The 22379-nt window shown below is 36.4% G+C and overlaps 1 protein-coding gene and 1 long non-coding RNA gene across 3 annotated transcripts; one reads left to right on the top strand and one right to left on the bottom strand.

Moving 5' to 3' along the window:
• The first annotated feature begins 1148 nt into the window (after positions 1 to 1148).
• Positions 1149 to 16806, top strand: LOC131793383 (uncharacterized). Of its 2 annotated transcripts, none has more exons than XM_066167645.1 (12): positions 1149 to 1287; positions 5065 to 5869; positions 6947 to 7398; positions 7760 to 8456; positions 9069 to 9168; positions 9662 to 9911; positions 10414 to 11217; positions 11521 to 12754; positions 12938 to 13033; positions 13836 to 14092; positions 14665 to 14932; positions 15264 to 16806. In XM_066167645.1, the coding sequence occupies exons 2-12, from the start codon at positions 5080 to 5082 to the stop codon at positions 15266 to 15268; spliced, it is 4953 nt and encodes a 1650-aa protein (XP_066023742.1). In that variant the 5' UTR covers positions 1149 to 1287; positions 5065 to 5079; the 3' UTR covers positions 15269 to 16806. The 2 variants fall into 2 exon arrangements, with proteins under 2 accessions (XP_066023742.1, XP_066023743.1); XM_066167646.1 differs by having other exon boundaries at positions 6947 to 7245; positions 15264 to 16805.
• LOC136281285 (uncharacterized) lies at positions 16386 to 21250 on the bottom strand. The gene is made up of 4 exons (XR_010717649.1): positions 21143 to 21250; positions 18289 to 18387; positions 16970 to 17046; positions 16386 to 16523 (listed from the first exon to the last, which is right to left on the bottom strand). It is a non-coding gene; the product is annotated as an uncharacterized lncRNA (long non-coding RNA).
• Positions 21251 to 22379: the final 1129 nt, after the last annotated feature.

Here is a 22379-nt window from a genome sequence, read left to right on the forward strand (position 1 = left end):
CTATGTTTTTCCGGGGTCGAAGTTAAACGGATGGAAGTCGTTATAGTGACTAGCTTATGTTATTCGTGCAAAACTTTGAAAACTTCTTGAATGAACGATATCGTTCGGGTGAAAAAAGATAAACTTACGCCTTACGGTGACCAAAGACTCCAACGGATCGATGCTGGATGGAATAAAACAAAAATCTATGACCAGGATCGGGATTGGCCGGTATAAACCGTCGGGATTACGGAACTGAGATAAAATTGAAGTCGGGTCACGGGATTAAAGAACTCTTTTGGGGACCCCATATGAATTGCTGCTGCGTTGAAAAGTCATCAGAATCCCGATATCACACGGTATTAAACAAAAAGAAATCGTTGGTAGAGTTTTTTTAGGTTCGCAAGTAGTTTCTTTAACGGCTATTACATTCTTCACCTATTAAAACAATTGTCAACTTTGGAGAATATTGCTACATTATCTTTTCCTCATATTTGTATTAACTATTCCTTGAAAGCTTATTTCGATTACCTTAAAAAGCCATTTGTTACAATAAATAACATTTTCATTATAGGACCTTGTTATTGTTCTTGATCTGTTACTAAAAGTGTCGCTACCTAAATTGAAATAACGCTACTTGAGTAAGAGTTAAACAGTGTAAGAATTAGCAGACCCGAAATACTCACTTTACGCAACGTTACACTTGGGGGTGTAAGCTTTTAGGCTGTTTTGACTTTTTTTTTATTGATAGCCTAAAGATTATGTTGTGTCGTCTAGACTCAGTCAAGTTACTTCTTTCATTGCTATTGCTCAACTGAATTTTATTAAAGAATCAACAAGCTATATTCACAATACAGTACTAGGAATCAGTAATACTACTTTTACATAGGAATGTACTTTTACAATCATGTACCGATCGTGTCTTACAGGATATAGCGTGACTATAGTAACGCTTAGGTAACGCAATACACTACAGATTACATAATAATCCAGCACCAAACAAAGTATGTCAACGGAAGGACAGCGTCAACAGCGAGCCGTACCTTGCGTGACAAATACTGAGTAACCACAAGGCTTCAATTGCATAATCAGTCATAATTTATTTACCGTGCTATTTTCGGCACGGCAACTGAATGTAAACAAGCCGTTAGTCGCGTGACGTTTGAGAGGCCTGAAATATTTTGTGGAGGAGGTTAAATAAATTGTGTGAATTAAGGAGTGTCCACTTGAGCAGAGACGTTAGATTGTCAGCGATCTGTATTTTGATTTTCGTTTGTTCACTGCAGGATTTGTTCACACTGCTGAGAGGTAAGAATTATGTCCCATATAGATAAGAATTTAGCTCACTTATAAAGTGTAGCCTCGCCAGACTTCTGCGACGCGAACAGAGATAATTCTGCCAAGAACTCACACTCTCCGCTCCATCGAACTGAAGTAATTTCCCCTGAAGTGCTTCTGCCGCCATTTCTGTCAGTTCACACAAACTTTCTGATATCTCCAGTATTCACTGGTTTCCCTTTGTATTTTGAGTGTGTGGGTTTCTGATCTATTATAATTTCAACTTTAGCAACATTCGTCAAATGCAAAGCACGAAGACATAACGATTTTGATAAAGTAAAACGAAGGCGCCTTCAGTCGTCCTTCTGCATGAGACGAGTTAAAGTTACACACTCTCAGCAAAAGGGAAAAGGAAAACAGTGATTGTCAGTTAAGATGGCCTTAACGGGAAGTTTTGATCGAAGATTCTCTCAGGAATGGAAAGAATAAAGGGACAAACTGTTTCTGATCGTCTTGAAGACAATCAGCTCTGATCATTAATCCTTCTGTCTGGTAGTTGTTCAGTTTTCAGTTTTTCGCGTTAAAGCAATGGAAGTGTTTGAACTTATGACAAAATACTCGCTTAATTCCATGGAGTGTAGTTGATTTCATCTGACAGAAGTTAGAAACGAACTCAAAATCTCTTGAATCTGTAAAGCAACCAAATTGATGCTTGATTGCTTTGATCTAAATGCAGGTATGTCAGGTATTTGATAAAATAAATTAAACTTGCTCGCTGTCTGCTTCAGTGATTGACAAGAGGGTCCCGTATACTCTTTATGTGAAACACGACTGGGCGATTTTTTTTCCTCGTGAATCGTGAATTGAATCGGTTTTCCTTTTCTTGAATCGTTATTAAAAATAATAAGATCTTTTTAGGTCCTCGTGAAGTAATATTTTTTATTTAAACGTGACCTGTGAATGAAGAACTGATTTAAACGTGATTCGTAACCATTTTGTTTTGCGCGATGAATTCCCAGCTTTTTGATGGTTTTAAAAATGTATTATTCTCGAACAGCAGTGGTTAAGTTTTGACCAGGGTTGTGACAGGACATGAACTTTACATGGATTAATAGAAGTCATAAAACAGACCTCTAATGGTCCTTGAACAAATAATATAAGACATTCTGTCATCATTTGTCACTTAAGACTGTTCAAGACTAGGAAAATTGAAAATTTAGCTAGGGAATTTGGTCTCTTACTTTCATGTGAAATGTCTCAAATGCGTGAACGTGAAAAAACTTTGATATTATTCGTGATGTGTGAAAAGGCCAAATATTTTTATGTGACTGCGAGTTTTACAAAGGGGTATAAGTCCGAACCTCTGACAATGAAAAGATACAATTCAAATTCTTAGAGACCTTTAAACTCAGTTCTTTGTGATTCATTAACAATCTCTCTCATTAATATGTATAAGTACCACATCATACTTGTAATGTGCATTTCAAGCCAAAAAATTTCAATTCCAGTATTAAATGGCCAGTTGTCTCTTGGTTGTAAAAAGAACAAAAACTTTCCTGTACATATTCAATAATTTTGATCATTATCCATAAGATTTACAATGAAAAAGCTGATTGGTCAAAAGCATTCAATCAATATACAATAGTGTGTGAAGTTGACATGATAAAATGCAATATCTGAGGCTTATACTGCATTTATCTTCTCGAGATCAATGTCTGCCTAGTTTCCAAGACCTTAAAGTTTAGTGTTCTCAAACTTTTGAAAACCAAGAGAGATGCTCAAAATAGCTGAATGCCTCAAAAATTATAATAAAACAATTATTTCATTCAGTTTTTGACATCATGCTCAACCTCATTCAATAATCGCTTATTACTCCAGTGTCAAGACCATGGATAGACCATGGTCATCCATGTTTCTGCCATGGTTGTTCACCGGACTTCATGTTGTCCAATTCTGTTTGTAATAATATTCTTGATTAACAAATAAGACAACTGTTATCAATTAATCACAATATAACAAAATTGGAGAAAGAAACTAGACATCCATTACACAGTTATACATTTTCATAAAAAACAACAACAAAAACAATTAACTCAGCAAAATGCAGAACAGCGTGTGCACATGATGTGTTCTTTCCACTTCCACAGGCATGACATGATAATTATCCCTTTAACTGTTCTATTACACTGTCTAATTACAAGCATGACACATACACTGTACTATAAGTGCTCAAATTGGGCTGGTGATAACCAATCATGTTGAAGAATTTTGTTATAGTTTTGATTAACAGATGAAAAGTTATATTTTCAGATAAAAGTTTTTCCTCCTCAACATTTTTAAATACTGATATTAGAAAATTATTAAGCCCTGAAAAGGAGGTAAGGATTTTTTTATTGCACTGAGAGGGGGTAGCCTATATTAAAGATCCATGGTTTCAAAATTGTTGGGTTTTTTTTTCAAGTCAACCCTGAGTTCTTTTTAACCATAACTTGTTCTTTTGAGAAAGCAACAAATACATTCAGTACATATTTGGGGACATGAATCATTTTGTTCTTAGATAAACACTCTCATTCCCTTGACCCTTTCACTCCCAAGATCTCTTTAGTAATTCTCCCTACTGTTTGCCATACCATTCTTATGATGTAAGTTTGGAGAATTTGGTATTGGATCATCTAATAATCCTCTAACTGATATTTTCCTCTGTTCATATCACTTACAATATCTGCTTGATGTTGTGTTGATATTTTGTAAGGAGAATTCCTGTATTGGTCACTCATGCAAGGTGAAGGGTTAAATAAATATGTTATACACGAGTTTTGATGTTGGTTAATGATTGCATTTGTAAAATTTTTAACTTGAATTCATTTTGCTGAAAATTAAATATTCAAGAAACCAGGCACAATTTGTAAAGGTTTGGAGACAGTCCTTGATACATTTGTTAATTAACAATTGTTCAACTATGGGTGATTTGGATGATATTTCATGCAAAACATGTCTTCAATTGAAAATTGTAATCTTAAAACCATCATGCTGCTAGACAAACTCTGTAAAAAAAAACAAAACAAAACAAAGAGCTCTCATTCTGATTATTTTTGTATCAAAACAGTGAATATGTCAGTGAGAAGGACTTATCCAATCAGTCTTTATTAAATGACTAGGACCATATTCTGATGAATTCACTCTGTTAATTGCAAGTAAAAATAGCTTACAGAGGATAAAATCAAACAACAGGTCTGAAAATTAGCAACTTGGTCTGATATCAACAGCTTAGAAATCATTCATGCTTTGGTTTATTTACAACTGTCTTAGGTTATCACATGAAAACAAAACCAACCATAGATTTGCCCTAATTATTTCTTTCCTGTTGGATATTAATTTTGAAATGGAAGTAGTAATTCGTATGTTTTTGGGAAAACAGCTTGGAAAACTCAGTGTATTTAAATTCAAATGTCTTTCTTGTTCATAATTGCCTTTTCGTTAACATCTATAACTCAAGCAATTGTTTATGAACACAAAAATTATACAATTAGATTTAAGTTGAAATGTTTCTAATGAAAATAAATAACTCAAACCCTTTACTCATAAGCATCCGGTCCTTTACTCAAAATGTTTAAAAGAACACTGAAGGGTGGATGGTTTCCAAAGATAATGTATTACGAGGAATAAATCATTACCTTGGTTCAGTAAATGTTAAATTATAAACCTCATTCTTGCCAATTTTTGGTTCGATTGTTATTATAAATGCCACAAGAAAGTTAGTTCAAGTTACTCACCTTTAATGACAGCTTGTTTTTTTCGCTCTGACAGTTACATTACTAAGACATGGATTCCCATATTTCTAAAGAAAAGCTGAGAAGTAAGATTGTAACAGATGTTCTCGGAAGAAAAACATTAGATCTGTCAGAGTGGGATTTGCTTGAGTTGCCTGCAGCTGTGCTGGAATTAACTGAGTTGGAGGAACTTGACCTGTCAGGGAATAAACTTAAAACAATACCTGAAAATGTTGGAAAACTAAATAATATTATGGTCCTTGATGTAAGGGGAAACCAGCTGTCCATATTCCCAGCAAGTTTGACACAGCTGAAGAAACTCAGACGGCTGAACATTTCACGTAACAAACTAACCACCATCTCTGATGCCATTGGTGAGATGGTGGAACTGTGGGGACTGGTACTGAGTTACAACCAGTTGACTGTGTTGAGTCCAGCTATAACACAGCTGAAGAAACTCGAACAGCTGGACATCTCACATAACAAACTAACCACCATCTCTGATGCTATTGGTGAGATGGTGGAACTGAGGGGACTGGTACTGAGTTACAACCAGTTGACTGTGTTAAATCCAGCTATAACACAGCTGAAAAAACTCAAATGGCTGGATATCTCACACAACAAACTTACCATCATCTCTGACGCTGTTTGTGAGATGGTGGAACTGTGGGGACTGAATCTGAGTTACAACCAATTGACTGTGTTAAATCCAGCCATAAAACAGCTGAAGAAACTCAAATCGTTGTTTGTAAATAGGAATCCTTTTACAGTTGAAGGAATGAGAAGTGTTGCGGAGCTAGAAGATAGAGGAATAATTGACCGAGTATATTCAGATCTCCAAGGTGAGTAAAGGAAATTTCTGTTCACATTATTGTTGTGACATGTGCAATTACTAAATGGGTTCTAACAATTGATTTGCAAGTGGTTATTCTGCTTGTTACTGATTATTACAGGTAGCTGGCGATAGTTAAACTGTAAATACTGTCACAGTTTTTGTGTGGTTTAACAAAGTTGGCATCACTTGAGAAATACATGACATTTGTAATGGAAGTTTTTGTTCTATATTGAAAAGCTTTCTTTTAACAATTTGGCTGACATTGAAATTTAAGTTCATCAATAAGGAAATATGATTTGATGTGGAATCAAGAGAGTAAATGTTCTTACAAATCATTCTATGCAGTTAGGAATTATTGTTTTGAGTTTTGCTTTCTATTTGACTGGAATTACAAAAGGATAAAATGTATCCCAAGTAGTTTCACTGCTAGGAATTGTTGTTTTATTTTTGCTTTCTGTTTGATTCATTGAAAGTGTTTTAAAAGTTGAATAACTTGTGGCATATCAAACAAAATTTATAAACTAATACGATTTGCGAATTAAGTTATAGGAATAGAACTTGAATTTGTTTTTAGTGTTGATGAAATTCTGATTGTTATTTCCATATAATTTACACTAGTGATTTTTGTGCATTTTATCCTTTAACTTACAGTTGTTACCTTTTGGATATAAGCAGGTTTTCTTTCTCTTTTACAAATAATGAATTGGTTACTGACTCCTCACTACTCAGCAGAATTGATTTAAGTCATTGCCTCTCTCTTGTATGATCAGTCACAAGTGGTTCAGTTTAGTTTTGTTGTGCATGTTCACCAAATTATCACTACATTTTATGCCTGAAGAATTATTTTGATTGACTGTGTAACTTTTATGTAAGAGTGGAATAAATGTGTTTTCCAAACTCACTAATATATTAACATCAGAAAAAAAAAACAATTTTGATGGTTCAGTTTTTATATACTGGCTTTTGACTCCAACATTGTTCATGTTAGGCATTTATACTAGTTGTTTTTTTTACTTATTTTGTACAAATTTATCAATTTGCAAATTACTATTTTCTTTGTGTTGCAAAAACTTTTTCTAATTAGGCCAAATACCAAGTAGACTTAAAGCACAGCTGGCTTATAAAAGTGCTTTGAAAGATGGATATGTCACAGTTAACCGCAGTAGAATATTACTCATTGGTCAGGATCGTGCCGGTAAAACCAGTTTAAAGAAGAGTCTCCTAGGCCTTCCATTTGACTCTAAAGAACAGAGCACTGAGGGGATTGAAGTGGATCCTTCAAAGTGCAAAATTGATGTTGACCAAGCTGCAAGCAACTGGCAGTCCATTGGTGAGAATAAGCCAGGACTGTTGGAATGTTCTGAAGATGTGGCAAAGATTATGGTAGAGAAAAGTTTTACACAAGATTACATGTATATTGATGTAGAAGATACAGATGAAAGTTCAGATGAAGATTTTGAAAAAGATTCAGCCTACATTTCACCTGCAGATTTTGAAGAGGGATCTATTTATGGTTACAGTTATGGCAAAGAAAAGGTGATGTAAGAATTCCAAAGAGGTTCTTCACAAACTTGCTTAAGGCAATTTTTAATGACAGCACAGTTTTTAATGCTTAATGTCAACTGAAAATTATGTGAACCTCAAAGTGAGGAGAAAATCTAAATTGTTAAATCTTTTTTTAATTGATTTTTTTACTTTCTAAAGGTCTTAGCCAAGAACCAGGGAACTGCTTGTGGTCTAACAATAATTTCCCTCCCACTTAATGTACTGTCATTTGGTCTAATTTACATCAAAACTTTGACATAATTATTTCAAATGTGTAGTGAAGTTTCTGGCTAAACTGAATTACTGTGGTACTTAGGGTAATTAATTTCAACCTATTTCATACTTTACTCAGGTTGAGGATACAGGAGATTACTGGCTAGTAGGTGGTTTTCATAACAGTGGTGTTGAACACTCAAAGGAATGCATCTTAGATGAACCCAGGGTAATTATTGATGTTGCTCAACCCCCTGATACTGCGAAGCATGTTCATCAGTTGTTGAAGTATATCAAAGGCAAACGCATCAAAAGTGGCTTATTCAAAGAAGAATCCTATGTTTCAATGGATATATGGGACTTTGCAGGGCAGCACCTGTACTATGCCAGCCATCCTATCTTCTTATCACAACGAGCACTATATATATTGGTGCACAATCTCAGCAAGCCTTTGGATGCTGCAGCTGAGCCCTGCATGAGACAAGGGAGTAATGTTGTGAAATTGGAAAACCCTAACAATGACACAAACATGGAGAATTTGCTGTCATGGCTGGCAACAGTACACGGTGTTGCCCTGGCAACTGATTACCCAGATGATAATGCACAACATAAGCTACCCTACCTCCGTCCCCCAGTGTTTATTGTTGGAACACATGCTGATAAACCAGTTGGAGACATAGCAGTAATAAAGAATCAAATACAGGAGAGAATTTCTGGTATGGAATATGAGAAGCATGTGGTCAGACCCTTATTCTGCATTGACAACACTGAGAGACCAAACTTGATTAAGAAATCTATCCAGAAGATTCGGAAGCAGAGAGAGAAACATAAAACAGGTAAGATATCTCATGTCATATTGTATCCTTTACAATGTGTTACTTGCAGTAATTGATGGTTTTATAATTGCTTAATAGCTTGTCTTTGTGTCAATTCCAAGTATACTTAATTTGTGGCCATTTTTTTTTTAATCAAAGGCCCATTTGGTAGATGGTTGGCAAGCATTGAGCTTACAATAATTATTACCTGACTCACATTTACATGTCATCAAGCAGTTCTGCTGTGGCATTATAATTTTAAAAGCTTGCTAAACATATAGAATGTTTTTGTGGGAGTGATGAGGGAAGGATACTGCCCTGGTTGAATGAGTTCAGGCTAATTAACTGCAAGTGAAAATTTTATTTATTTATTTTTTTATCAGCTGCACTCTTCTTAGCTTTCAGTTTCTTTATGTACCAGTGTTTCCATACTTGGGCTTATAAATGTTTGCTGACAGATCCATTAATTTCAAAGTTTGAAATAGGGAAAAGAAAATGATTTGAAGAGTTGAAGAGTTTATCATCTTAGCTATGTTGTCAGTGGTAAAATATGTATAATACAAACTGTTCTTATTGTAAGCACATGTTTCTGTGTTACATTATGCTTTGAATTCATTTTCTAAACATATCCAGCCAAGGAAGAAGGAAAAGCAGATAGAATAAAAGAATTGCAAAACAAAATTCTGGAGGTGTTGAGGCAGGAGCCTTATATGGGGGAGAAAATACCAGTCAGGTAAATGAAAATAACATTTTATTTGGCAAACCTCACTTCATGGAGTACGGAATCAATTTTTGATTCAAACAGTCATGAATATTACTTTGAAGAGCAGTATAACTGTATATGCATGTAAATTTATACGAAAACAAAATCATCTTACATCCACTAGTTTGAAGTCCATCCAAATTCTTAAAACATCAGACTGTACAAATACACGGCAGTCATTTAAGTGCAAACAGACAAAACTCTCATTCATGACATTGAGACAATACTCTCTTTTGAAGAGGTGTGAATGTGAGATGGATATTTGAAAAGGCACAGCTTTGAATTGAGATTGTTTATGGGAAAAATATAACCATATTTGAATTGTCCAAAAGTCTGGGGAAAGCTAGACCAAGGAAATAGATTAATTAACACTGGAAGACTACAAATAAGTAAATGTCTGACTGAAGTCAATATCCAATTTTAAACCCTTAATATATATTTCAAGTATTCTGTTTCCTTCTAGATGGTTTTTGTTTGAAAAGGTGATTGAAGCTTTGGTGGCTGAACAGATTTATCACAGAAACCTGCAACAACTTGAGCACTATGCAAGGAAACATTGTTTCATGAAAGATGCAAAAGAGTTTGAGTCTATGATCAGTTTTTACCATGGTCTTGGGATGATAATCAAGCACCGCAGTACAGTTGTACTGAAGGCTCAGTGGTTGATTGATCTGTTCAAACAGCTGATAACCATTCCACCTTTCAATAAACAGGTAGGAAAAAAAGTTCATTTTAGAAAGGCCTTACATGAAAAATGTTCATTAATTTAGACCAACAGAAAATGAGAATGACACTTTCTTTTTTAATAAATAGGCAACTAATGCAACAGCTGTGACTCTGATCTTTACAACTGCTGACCTTAGGTTATTTCATATACCTTTTGCAGCTTTTTAGGCCATAAATTGATTTAGCCTTTTTACTTTACAACAGACTTGCATTGACTTGCTACCACTCACAATTACTGTATTCACACAAGCGAGTAGTTCTTTTTGCATGTGCTGATTGGCTTCTGCGGTGGTGAATAACAACTGATAATCATCTCTGAGCAGCCCAAGATACAAAATTGCACATTATGAGTGTAATTTCTGACCATTTCGGTACATTGATTGAAATAAATTTTTTCTAGTTCCTGTACATATTCGTGGAAAAAATTCAAAAAGGAACATGTAGTGGACTTCTCTAATCTGGAATTGCTGTCATTTATATATTTTGTAGACTCCTTTATTTGCTAAGTACTGGCAGGAACTTGAAGCAAGTGGCATCCTTAGCATGGAACATGTTGATCATGTGTTCTCCAGCTTTATTACGAGAGGAATCGTTAAGGCAGACATCCTTGACATGATGGAGCGATTTGGTTTGATCGCTAAGTTCTCAGCTTCCCCAACTGACAAGAAGTACTTTGTACCAGCTCAGTTGAAGTCATCGCCTGTAGAACTCTGTAACATGGAATTATCATTAACTGACCCTTGTCCATTGTATCTCCTCTTTGTCCATGGCTCTGTCCCTCATGGTCTCTTCTTGCAGCTTGTCTCCCGATGCATTCGTTGGTGTTCAGAGACATGGGCCACGCATCAACCCACCCTGTATCAAAATGGAGCATGGTTCATTATTGGGAAAGATGTTCATGATTTTGTCCTCATATGCAAAACAGGATTTGTGAAGGTAACCTTGAGACAAAGAAAAGCACAAAGTGATCAGGTTGAAGGACAGAACTCCGTCGAACTAGGGACTCTTGTTCGTGAATTTCTTGAAGACACCCTTAAGAATTTGTCACAAGAAATGCCATACCTGAGAGGAATGAAGTATAGGCTGTGTGTTGCATGTCCTTACTGTCATCAAGGGGCAGAAGAAACAGGTCGTGCATGCTCGGATCACGTGAAAACCACTTGCACACACAAGGACTGCTTCCACCTCATTGATGCAAATGAAGGTCGACCAGACATCTGTAAGCGAAAACCTTGCAATAAGGTAGCACCAGTTTGTGGATTAAAGAAATGGTTCTTGAAAAGAAGAAGCCAGGTATAATTGATTATAGTGATTTTTCACGAAAAGATTTCTGGCCTCAGTTTCATCTTTGCTTTGCTCCCCTAATTTACTTGATGTGAATATCAATTAAACTGTTATCAGTGGTGAGAAAGGGAGCCTTGATAGATTGTCTTCAGTTTTAAATACAAGTCGGAGAATTTCTAACAAGATGAAATTATTTTTTAATTTTATACTCTTTTGTTTTTCCTTGGTAAAGTGTTGATCAATAAAAATTTTATATGACCACACCAAAAGTTTTTTTTTTTTCATAATCCTATATGACCTTTTTTTCTTCAGGGGTTGTCCTCTTCAAATGTAGTTGCTAGATCACATGATGAAGCAAGTGAAATCAATCCAAAGAAGTCTGCCACAGCATTGAAGGTGACTCTCCTTGGCAGTGAGTGGAGTTCGTCAATGGGGGGATTGTCCACTATCAACAGACAGCTTGCCATTCTGTTGGCCAAACGCTCTGAACTGGACGTTACTCTCCTTGTCCCACAGTCTGCCTGTTCTGAAGAAGAGAAGAGGGTGGCATCAAGTCACAATGTTTCCATCCAGGAAGCCGAGAAACTTGCAGGCTACAGTGATCCTCTTGAATGGTTGAGTTTCCCACCAAGAGACCTTGTCATTGACTTTGTGCTGGGTCATGGTGGAAAGCTTGGTAAGCAAGCCCAAGTTATCAGAAAGTCTCACAGTTGCAAGTGGATTCAGGTGGTGCACACTGCACCCGAAGAACTAGGAATGTACAAAAACTATCCCATGGCCATTTCCAAAGGTGATGATAAGAGTACAACTGAAGTGGAGTTGTGTCAGTTGGCAGATGCTGTGGTAGCAGTTGGACCAAAGTTGACGAACGCTTACTCTTCTCACCTGCGCTCATGCGAGAAGCACCAAGATATAATTCAACTGACGCCAAGCACGTTCAAAGAGTTTTCCGACGTAAAACAAGCTGCAGTTGACGTGGACATCTTTAAGGTTCTAACGTTTGGCCGGGGTGACCCAGAGGACTTCAGCCTGAAGGGCTACGATATCTCTGCTAGAGCAATAGTTGAACTGAAAGACAGGTCGTACCATCTGATTTTCGTGGGTGCACCTGACGGTAAACAGGATGAGGTTGCAAAGAATCTACTCAAGAGTGGAATTGATAAAAAGCAGCTGATCGTCAGGAAGTTCGTGCAAAGCAAAGAGGGATTGAAAAAATTATTTTGTGAAGTTGACATCTGCATCATGCCCTCCAGAACAGAGGGGTTTGGTTTGACGGCCTTAGAAGCGTTGTCTGCTGGTCTTCCCATTCTTGTCAGTGGCAACTCAGGCTTTGGGGAAGCACTGTGCGCTGTACCATCAGGCAAATCATTCGTGGTGGAGTCTGAGGACCCTGAGGAGTGGGCAAAGGCAATTGCTGGTGTCCGACAGAAGGAAAGATCAGATCGACTTCAAGATATTCAACAACTGAGGAGTTCTTATGAAGAGAAGTTTAGCTGGGAGAAACAGTGTGACAGTCTGGTGGAGAAGATGTGGAACATATTTCATGGTGAGAATGTTTTGAATTTCCTTCAAAAAGTGTTTTAGGAGGCTACTCGGCTTTCGGTCTCTTAGTAACTGTGACGGAACCCCTCATATAAAAAGAGATGTCGAACATGAATAGTTATCAATCGTTTTATCCTCTTGTTGTTTGCTCTGTTATTAAAATAAAAGCTTCTTTCTATCTTTTTAGCTTCTAAAAGACGAGACCCAAGTTTCAGAGCGCGGCAGGTTGAAGTTATGGACACGTCAACTAAACAACTAACAGTTGATTCATTATTGACTCCAAGTGAGTAAAATAATTTAATCACACATGATAATTGATATCCCCAAAGAAGAAAAGACAAGTTACAAGGAGATCCAGCAATTTTCTTTTCCTAACTTTTGACTTCAGGCCAGCTATGCTTCGTAAAAACTTAGCAAGATGCTTTTTACCTCTAAGACATGTTTTTAATTATACCCATGCACTCTTCAGTCACAAACGTAAGACGTGTACAAACAAATTTGATTTTCTTTTACCTCCTGATCCGGACGGACGGCTTAGTGTTATTTATTTCTCGAGTCATTTGAAGTTTTCATCCAATTGGAAACTACCAGAAATTGTCTGAAACCAGGCCGAAACAAGGAGACATGGGGAGCTCTTACTGTTCCTATCAAAATCAGTTTGTACTATTCTCGATACGTTGTCTTTCGAAATAGTGTTGAAGTAATCACATATTCATACGGTAGAGGGGATACATTAGTGTATTATTCAAGCCCGTTCTTTTTTTCCAGGATTTATTTTTCTAGTTACACAGATATGTCAGAGTGTAGACCTCGTCGTTTATTTTTCTTCTCTGCTTCTTCTCTCTTGATTATTTGTGTATTCATTCACGGGCAGAAATCGAACTTAAACAGTAACGCAATTGACAGCTACAGCTTCCTTCTTAAGGCTGAGTTGTTGGACAAAACAGCGGAAGTCTGGTGGTTGAAGCTCTTCTCCTTTTTAACCTAAAAGTTTCTCTCACTAGATTGAGAATTGTTAATTTCCAGCAGACGATTCTTTCGCTTTTTTACTGCAGTTAGATTAATAAAAACCTTGTGTTTTCTAGGTTCTCTTGACCGAATCATCCAGGAACTTCAGCAGATGCAACTGGATGCAAGCAAATTCAAGAGCAAAACAGATCTATCATTGGGGCTGAGGAATATTGCATCAGACAGGGGCTTCAGAATATCTGATAATCAAGGATCAGGAAATTGCATGTTCTATGCCTTGTCCGAACAACTGGAAATTGTTAAGGGAATCAAAATCCCACATGGCAAATTAAGACAAACCTTGGTTCAGTACCTCAGGAGTAACCCAAAACTTGTAAGTTGATGTTAGTATGTTTAACAGAGTATGTCACGTGATGTTACTGTTTGAGTATGACTTGGTCAACACCACTAGAACCTATCCCTATGTTCACAGCGTGAAGTGACCAGGAGTATTGTTACTCCTTCTGTATGGAATGATGGCCTTTTTTTCAGGAGCTCTGAAACCAGCTTATAACCCTGGTGGAAAGGGGAACTTGAGATATTTAACTTTATTATTTAAGAAGCCACACAGTGACGTTGGTGACAATTAAATTCATATGTTACTTAATGTGGTGTCCGGAGAAGCAGGCCACCACGGTTTTAGTCATTTGAATATTTCAGTTTCAGAAGAATTTCTTTTAAACCTCCATCAGAGGACAGAATTATAGTCATTCTCTTAATGATGGATCTTTCTTGTTGTTTGCCTGCTGTTTGCAAAGCAGAAAACTTGTTACCATACAGTACATTGCCAATTTAAGTTCGTCTCGTACCATTCTGATAAAATTACTCCCTGACTCGTACTCCACGCGCTCAAGTTTCTCTTAACAATCCTTTTAAGTTTCCTTCTTTAACTGATCTTTCTTACAGCCGGATGGAACAGATCTGTTTGACTTTGTCCATGGACATCAAACATGGACTGAATACCTAGTGCACATGGAACAAGATGGCGCTTGGGGTGATCACGTGATTCTGTGTGCTGCAGCAAACTGCTTTGAAACGTGCATTCGTGTGGTCAGCAGTCTATCCCGTAGCCATGATGTAATCATTACACCACATTTTTCAGTTGACGAAAGCAAACCTCTTGTGCTGGGACATATTCATGAGGTGCACTATGTCAGCCTTCAACCCGTGCAAGGTACAGCTCATTACTTTACTCCAATTAAATGAAATTTATGTTTTACAGTCATATTTGTGGGAGGGGCAGATGGGCAGTCGCCCGTATACTGATATTGATCCATATTTGTTAGTTAGGATCCTTAATATTCTTTTTAATGCCGAGTTGACAACAGTCACCCTGTTTGTTGTTCGATCTAGTGCTTTGCTCCTTTAACACACATCATGAAGTTTATGGTTTTCATATTTCATTCTTCATCGCTGGCTCCCATCTCAATAATCAAACGCAATTCATGCACTCTATTGTTCTCCCTTGTCGTTTAATCACAGTGTTCTGATTATTGTGTTTACAGGTTAAAGTGGCAGTTCCCAGCAGTCACGTTGATCGGCCCCTGTGAAGAGCCCGGCTTTACAGAGTGACTTCATAGGCATAGAGACTATTGATACAAATTGGAGAACTAGACCTTTCTTTCGTCGATTTTTCCAATGTGAACTTTAAAATCTTAGATTTAATTAGAGTTTCCAACAATTTTTTCAACAGAATAAGAATAATAATAAGGCCCTGTAATGAAAATTTTATTTCTTGTAACAAATGGCTAATATATTGAAGAAATGTAAAATGGTTTCCGTGTTTACATAGCCTGATGTAAACACTTAGGAGGTTGGGAGAACACTCGATAAGCTGGAAACCACGACGCGAAGCGAAGTGGTTTCCTACGCTTACCTCGTATCTCGTTCTCCCAATCTCCCAAGTGTTTATATCAGGCTATGTAAACGCGGAAACCATTTTACATTTCTTTTATAAAATAACAAATGAAAGAGGAACGAAAACTGTGTTTACATACGCTCGTATAAAATGGTTTTATGGCCAATCAGAGCGCGCGTAGTATTTGAATTATTTTATAAAGGGTAATCGAAATAAGCTTTCAAGGGAGAGATGATACAAATATTAGGAAAAGATAACGTAGTAATATTCTCCAAAGTTGGCAAATGTTTGAATCAGTAAAGAATGCAATAGCCAACAAAGAAACTACTTGAGAATCTAAAAGAACTCTACCAACGATTTCGTTTTGTTTAATGCTGTGGATGTGGGGATTCTGATGAAATTACAACGCAACAGCAATTCATATCGTTCCCCTTATAGGACTGACTTCAGCTATTTAGATATTATGAGAATCCCGTCAGTTATTTGCGGGCGAGGCTCTTCGCATATCTTTTGTCAAAACGAGGAAGGAACTTATCAGAAGAGTGCATGCAAGCTCCTTAGTAATCTCCTGATAATTATTTTCTGCTTTATTGCGAGTATCACTGAGACCATATCTTCAGAAGTATCATCGCCAGGCAAGGGAAGTCATCATATTTTATTGTTCGAGGAGTTGTCTTCAAAAAAGCTCTTAATTGGATACGATATTCGAATCTACCCCTCACTTTATTAATTGCTACGGATGGATGTTTTAATTTTGGAAGTACCTCATTCCAATTTTTTGGAAATAAACGGTGTTTAACAACTTGTCCTCGTGTAGCGCTTAACCCACAACTATATCATAGTCACAGCTTTCCCGTCCATGAATAGGAACTTTCTCGCTTCCTCAGCGAATTCCTCCAAAATCTATCTGTAAAAGCAAAATTATCGGTTTAACCGAAAGTTCGATTTTTCTCGATGTGGCGCACACAAATCCCTAACGCTCTTTTGTTGTGTTTTAAAGGCAAAGAACACCGTTATAAAAAAGAACGTGAAAAAACTTTTTCGCTAGATACACAACCGCTAACTTACTTAGCTTAACCTCTCCTACGTAACATGCACAACTGAATATATTTTTACTGCTTGTTACATAACGTTGTGTAATGAAAAGTGATCACACTAAATTCTCTGGAAGTCAGCAATACGAAATGAACACTAAGTTCGGGTCCTACTTGCAATCAACAACATGCATATCTTTGTTTTATATTCCCAATAACATAGAATCTTCAGAGTCTTGGTTTGCCCCATATCTGAGCTTATTTGAGTTGCTCTCTCAAAAGAGTTGGTCTCGGCGATTGAAAAAACCTCGCAACGTACCTTCCAGTCATCAGAACTAACTACGGATCTCGCTCTCCATTCAGCAAGTAAGATTGACTTCAAGTGCTGCACTCTATCTGAAACGGTCAAATCAAATTACAAACGTCTCCATTGTGTGAAACACACCTACCCGCGTTAGACATGATTAACAGCCGATAAGAGAGAGAGATAAAAGCGGTAGATTTATGAAGACAAGCGAGCTACGGAAATATTACAACCGTTTGATCAACATAACACACCTTGCTTCCTTGAGTTCACGACACGCTTAGTTTTCTGAAAATTTTTTACATGCAAGCATACCGATTTAATTAAAACAATCACGTCCTTGACAATGGAAATCAAATTTCCTTACTGTCACCCGATTACGTGTTGAGGTCTTTGCCTTACTTTACAGTTGCATTCCTCTGATCCCTATATCTGTTCGGTGGGTAAATTTGATTTTTTGTGTTTGTCGTTGTCATTTTCATGATTGTCCGAAGATAAGTTAAACGGACAAATTTTCCCCAAAAAAGAAACCTGTTTAAGACTCTCAGTCAGTGGATTAGAGACAAGCGAAGGACCGGGCGAGTTCAAGTCGGTGGTCAACATTTCCTGATCCCACAGCAGCTCATTCATTCATTTCCATTAACCGAGAGACAGCATGACAAAAATTAAGGCTAACATCAGCCCCGCTCCCCAAACAAGAAAAGCGAGGCGTAGGCTTATACTCGAGGGGGGGGGCCCTTATGATTGTCTTTTTCTGTTTTGTTTTCTTTAAAGGTAGATGTAGGGCCTTTAACAGTTCAATTGAAAGTTCAATAACAAGCCGCCAAAGGATAAAAATTGACTTTTTCTTGATCATATAAATGGTAATCTTTTTCAATGCCTGATATTGCTGTGGTAGAACATGTTCATGGGTTCAACTACCCAGCACATTGGCTTCTATTTCAGTTTTAAAACAAAATCTCACTTTCTAAAAGCTGGAAATATACACAGGAAATGATATTACCATATCTGGGGTGACTAAAAATGGAATCATAAAATGGTCACCATATTAGAATAAGCTCTATACTCAGTATGAGTAATTCTCACACATTTCACAGTAGCCATAATTTGCTTTTTATTCATCAATTCTACAATCATTATGATATTAACTTTTCCAAGTACCAGAAAAAACAAAACAAATTCAAAAACTATAAGAATCATAGCATTCAAAATGAGCATAGTGACTTCCATTACATTCTTTTTAAGTTTCCACAAGCCTACTATTTTGTCATAAAATTGAAGTTTGTGGTTTAAAATTTGAAATATTATCCAAGCTAATTAAACAGAAAACTTACTGCTTGTCTTATACAGCCTTTAAGTGCTTGAAACTCCCTATCACAAGCATGCTTGGTAATGTTGTCTTTCTGGGACACACAGCTTCCATAAAGAAGGGCCTGAAAAAAAACAAAAGCAACAATGAATATAGAATCTCTAGAAGAACTTAAAGAAAAATTTTTGTTTGAGCATTAACCCTATAATTCCTAGAAACTAATTGTTAATTCTCCTCTCTAGCTGCTACACATTTCCTTGTAAATTAGTTGTAAGAATTTAGTGTTAGATCAAGATAAAAACTTCTACCTGATACATTTGAGTACTCTCATTACCTGTTTGTTGGATAGTGGATAAATATTGTAGGGAGAAGTTACATGTGAATCACTTCTAGGAGTTAAAGGGTTAAAACAATCTCAGACATATTCCCAGCAACACCTAAAACAAACTGAGTAAGGTTTTCAGTTGAGTGAGTCAATTCTCAGATCTTGGAGCTAAAAGGATCAAGATTTCAGGTAGTTGGTTAAGAGGAGACAATTTGAGACAGATTTGAACTATGTAATGATCTTTTTACTCCTCATACACAGTGCAATTTATAAATTTGATTGAGCTTAAAAACAATCCAATTTTTCCAAGCTTTTCCATGATCTTGGTCTGTGATTTGCCAAAATATTAACACTATCTAATCAACCAATCATAGACAAAAACAGCAATTTGGGTTTCTTGTAGTTTGCAGTGACTTAAGTTAGTTTTTTCCTTTGTTTCTCTCTGTTTTTTTTGGTCATTTTTCATATTTTAAAATCCTAATTTCAACACCACACAAAGCAATATATAAGCTACCCTACTTTTAAAATAAATTACTCATGATCAAAAAATTCCATCACTCTCCAACAAATATCTTTGCTTGGGCCTATTGGTCTAACCACATCACAAAACAGAATATCCTTAGGCTAAACTGGGGGATATCCAAGGATATACCTCAAGTGATATTCCCCAATTTTCAAACCTTACATTCAATATGGAAAACTCTGTGTTCAAGATTTAATTTGCGATGAAAAGTGTTATGTGGTTGTTATAAAAGAAGGAACATGTTTCTTTCCTTTACCAAATCATTTCAGAGAACACTGAAAAGTGAACCTCCCACGCCATAAACAATAAGCTATTCAAAAATATTTTTCCTGCATGTCAAAAATATTTGAAGGATAATAAACATAATAGCCTCAATTTGCCTCAGAAACAGGGAAGCTGTTATATAATTTACAATGTACATCTCTCAGGCATAAGGTTTTTTTTCTCCAACAAAAGGCATGGGATGTTGAAGGCTACCAATTGGGTTCTGATTTGTTCTATACTGAGCAAAAATATCAGAATTCTAGGTAACCAAAATTAACATCACTTCAGGACAGGTTTATTGGGTAATGTCTTGTCATTAGTATAAATCAAGAAGCAGCTACACAGTTGAAGGGGAAAATCATAGAGGAACTGTAAGATGTCAGAGACTTGCTCAGCAAATATTGATAAGCTAAAGAAAAGTGCAGCATCATTGCTTCAAAAAAAATTAATGAAAGAGAAAAACCGCACATTTTGTGGTAATTGGGAATCACAGTCCTAGAGGTGCTCCTGATGGCCAAAATTACATGTATTGGTCCAAACAAAAAAAACACTCTTTAACATACTTCCACACAAAACAGAAAAAGGTGAACAATCAAAGCAAGGTGAACAATAGAAGGGGTTGCTACAATTAAATTACAAATAATAAGTTACCTCTGAAAAAAATAAACAAAAAAAAAAGAGAGAGAACCAGAGACACTACCAAATGTTATACAAGGTCCTGGTTTAAGACAATAGAGAATGATTTAAAATGATCCAGCAAAGTTTAACTATAAGTCAGAATGAATAAAAGTTACAGTAAAGAACTTATATGAATATAAATTGAGAAAAAATAAGTAACAGAAAATCCATGAAAGTAACAGACTTTAAAACAAAAGAGCTTAATGAAAATGTGATGAAAAGAAATAAATATACAAGAATTTGAAAGAATTAAATTATGTTAACTTGATTTTTGGCAGCAACAGAGCTTTTCATTTATTTCTTAAAGTTTCCTTCTTTTTTAAAGGCAGGTCACAATAAGGGCCAAGATGGCACTCTTTGCCAAATTTGAAACTCAGAAGAAAACACTTATTGAACAGTTAAGTTGCTCTCTGTCATCCTAAAGTACAATGGCAAACAAATTTTCCCAGAGATCACACCACCATACGTAGTGCTTTAATAGCTAACATGTGGCTGATCTGTGATCATTTGATAAGCTAACAGCAAAAAGACATATGACTTTCATTAATGTTTTTTTGTTTTAGTTTTAGTGGTGAATCAAAGAATCAATTCTCCACTTAATTAACGTAATCATAAGTTGCACTATGCTAGCGGGTAAATCGAGTCAAAACAAAGCAAAACAAGACAAAAAATAATAATAAAAAACCTGAACATAAATTTGTCCTGAAGAACTCGATATTAAACAGCAACCACATGTAATCGCTATTTTGCCGTGGAAAAAAACAAAAGCCTTGGCATCATGTAAGCTTAACAAAAAATAAGCAAACCAAACCTCAAGTGCCTTCGATGTAATTTTTTCATTCTAGGTTTCAAATAATTTTCCTTTTAGATAATTTGTCACGGGTAAGATTAATACGAGCTATTATCAGAAAAAAATAAATGTGGGTTTAAACTGGAACAGTCCCCAGCCACAACCCATAGCGGCAACAAGTATCGGCATTTCATAACCAAGGCTTGTACAATCTTGAACCCGACTTTGTTAAAACGTACTTACTTGCGTTAACTACACGTACTACTTAGGCGTAGTGAACACAGAGAGTAAAATCTCACCTCTGTTTTGCATCTCGCAGGAGGCTTAGCCTAGCCTAAGATTCTTCTGTGACATTTCCTTATGAGCTCATTACTTTAATAAATTTTAATTTAACCTTCTCCTCCATCTTTTTAATCGCGCAATGTATCCTAGGTAATAAATGATTGGCTTCTATTTGGCTGAGAGCAACAGAGCGGAAATGAATTGGGCTAAAACCGGAAATTCGCAATTACTTTTCTTTGTGATACGTACTAACTGACAAACAAACAGACCATAAGACTTTTTGAAACACGTTGACAAAATCTTCGAAACCCAAAATATAGGAAAATTAAGAAAGAAAACTCTTCTGAATGGTAAATTTTTTTTAAGATTTTTATTTTTACGGCAACAAAAGACTGGGGAGAGAAAGAAATCTTTTGTAAGAAGAAGGCGAGCGTCGGTGAAAAGGAAGGAGAGGGGAGGGGGTCGGGCAATAGAAATTACCAGCCTTTTCCCGTGCACTCCCCCCTACCGTCCATTTTAACTCTAAATCAAACATTGCCGGTACTAGAATCTATAATCGCCAGCTTGTAGCGTTAACTCACCCCAAGGATATTATAATCTCGAACTCGTATTACTAACTGGCTATTAGCCTGCACTCGAGGCTAATAACCTGCACTGCACTGTAGGTTAATAATTGGTGTAAAGTATACGCGTCCATTTCTTAAGCTGTTTGACTGCTGATGTTTCAAATATCAGCCGCTTACGGTTCGTGTACTGAAAGTAGCTTTTAACGCGTCAGTCGCATCCGTTAGTGTCGGCCAATTTACATTACCAACTAAGTTGATAAAACCAAAATTATCCTGTCGTGCTCCTCCAACGACTCAGCACCACAGTTTCTATAGAAACCCACCTTCTATATAGAATGAAGCAAAGTTATCTAAGGGCATCCGGATCTGAAAGCACATCCAAAGAGCGAGATTGGCTGAGCAGCTGATTGTGTCTACATTACCATCAGATACTCACTGAGTAACCATTCCAAGATATTCGGAAGCGAATCGCAAGTGACGTTCGAAGTAAATTTGCATTTGAATTGTAATCATTTGTTTGGTGATATTTTTCTGTCCCAAAAGCTGAGCATTTTTGAAGAGCTGCGTCATCATTCCTTAGTCTAGGATGTTTGTAAAAATTACCTTTAAAGCACGAGAAACCTAAAAAAAAAAATATTAGTTTTGTAAGATAGAATAATTGAACGGGAAAGAACTTACCCTTAATGCA

This window comes from Pocillopora verrucosa, chromosome 5 (assembly GCF_036669915.1).
Source record: "Pocillopora verrucosa isolate sample1 chromosome 5, ASM3666991v2, whole genome shotgun sequence".
Taxonomy (NCBI): Eukaryota; Metazoa; Cnidaria; class Anthozoa; order Scleractinia; family Pocilloporidae; genus Pocillopora; species Pocillopora verrucosa.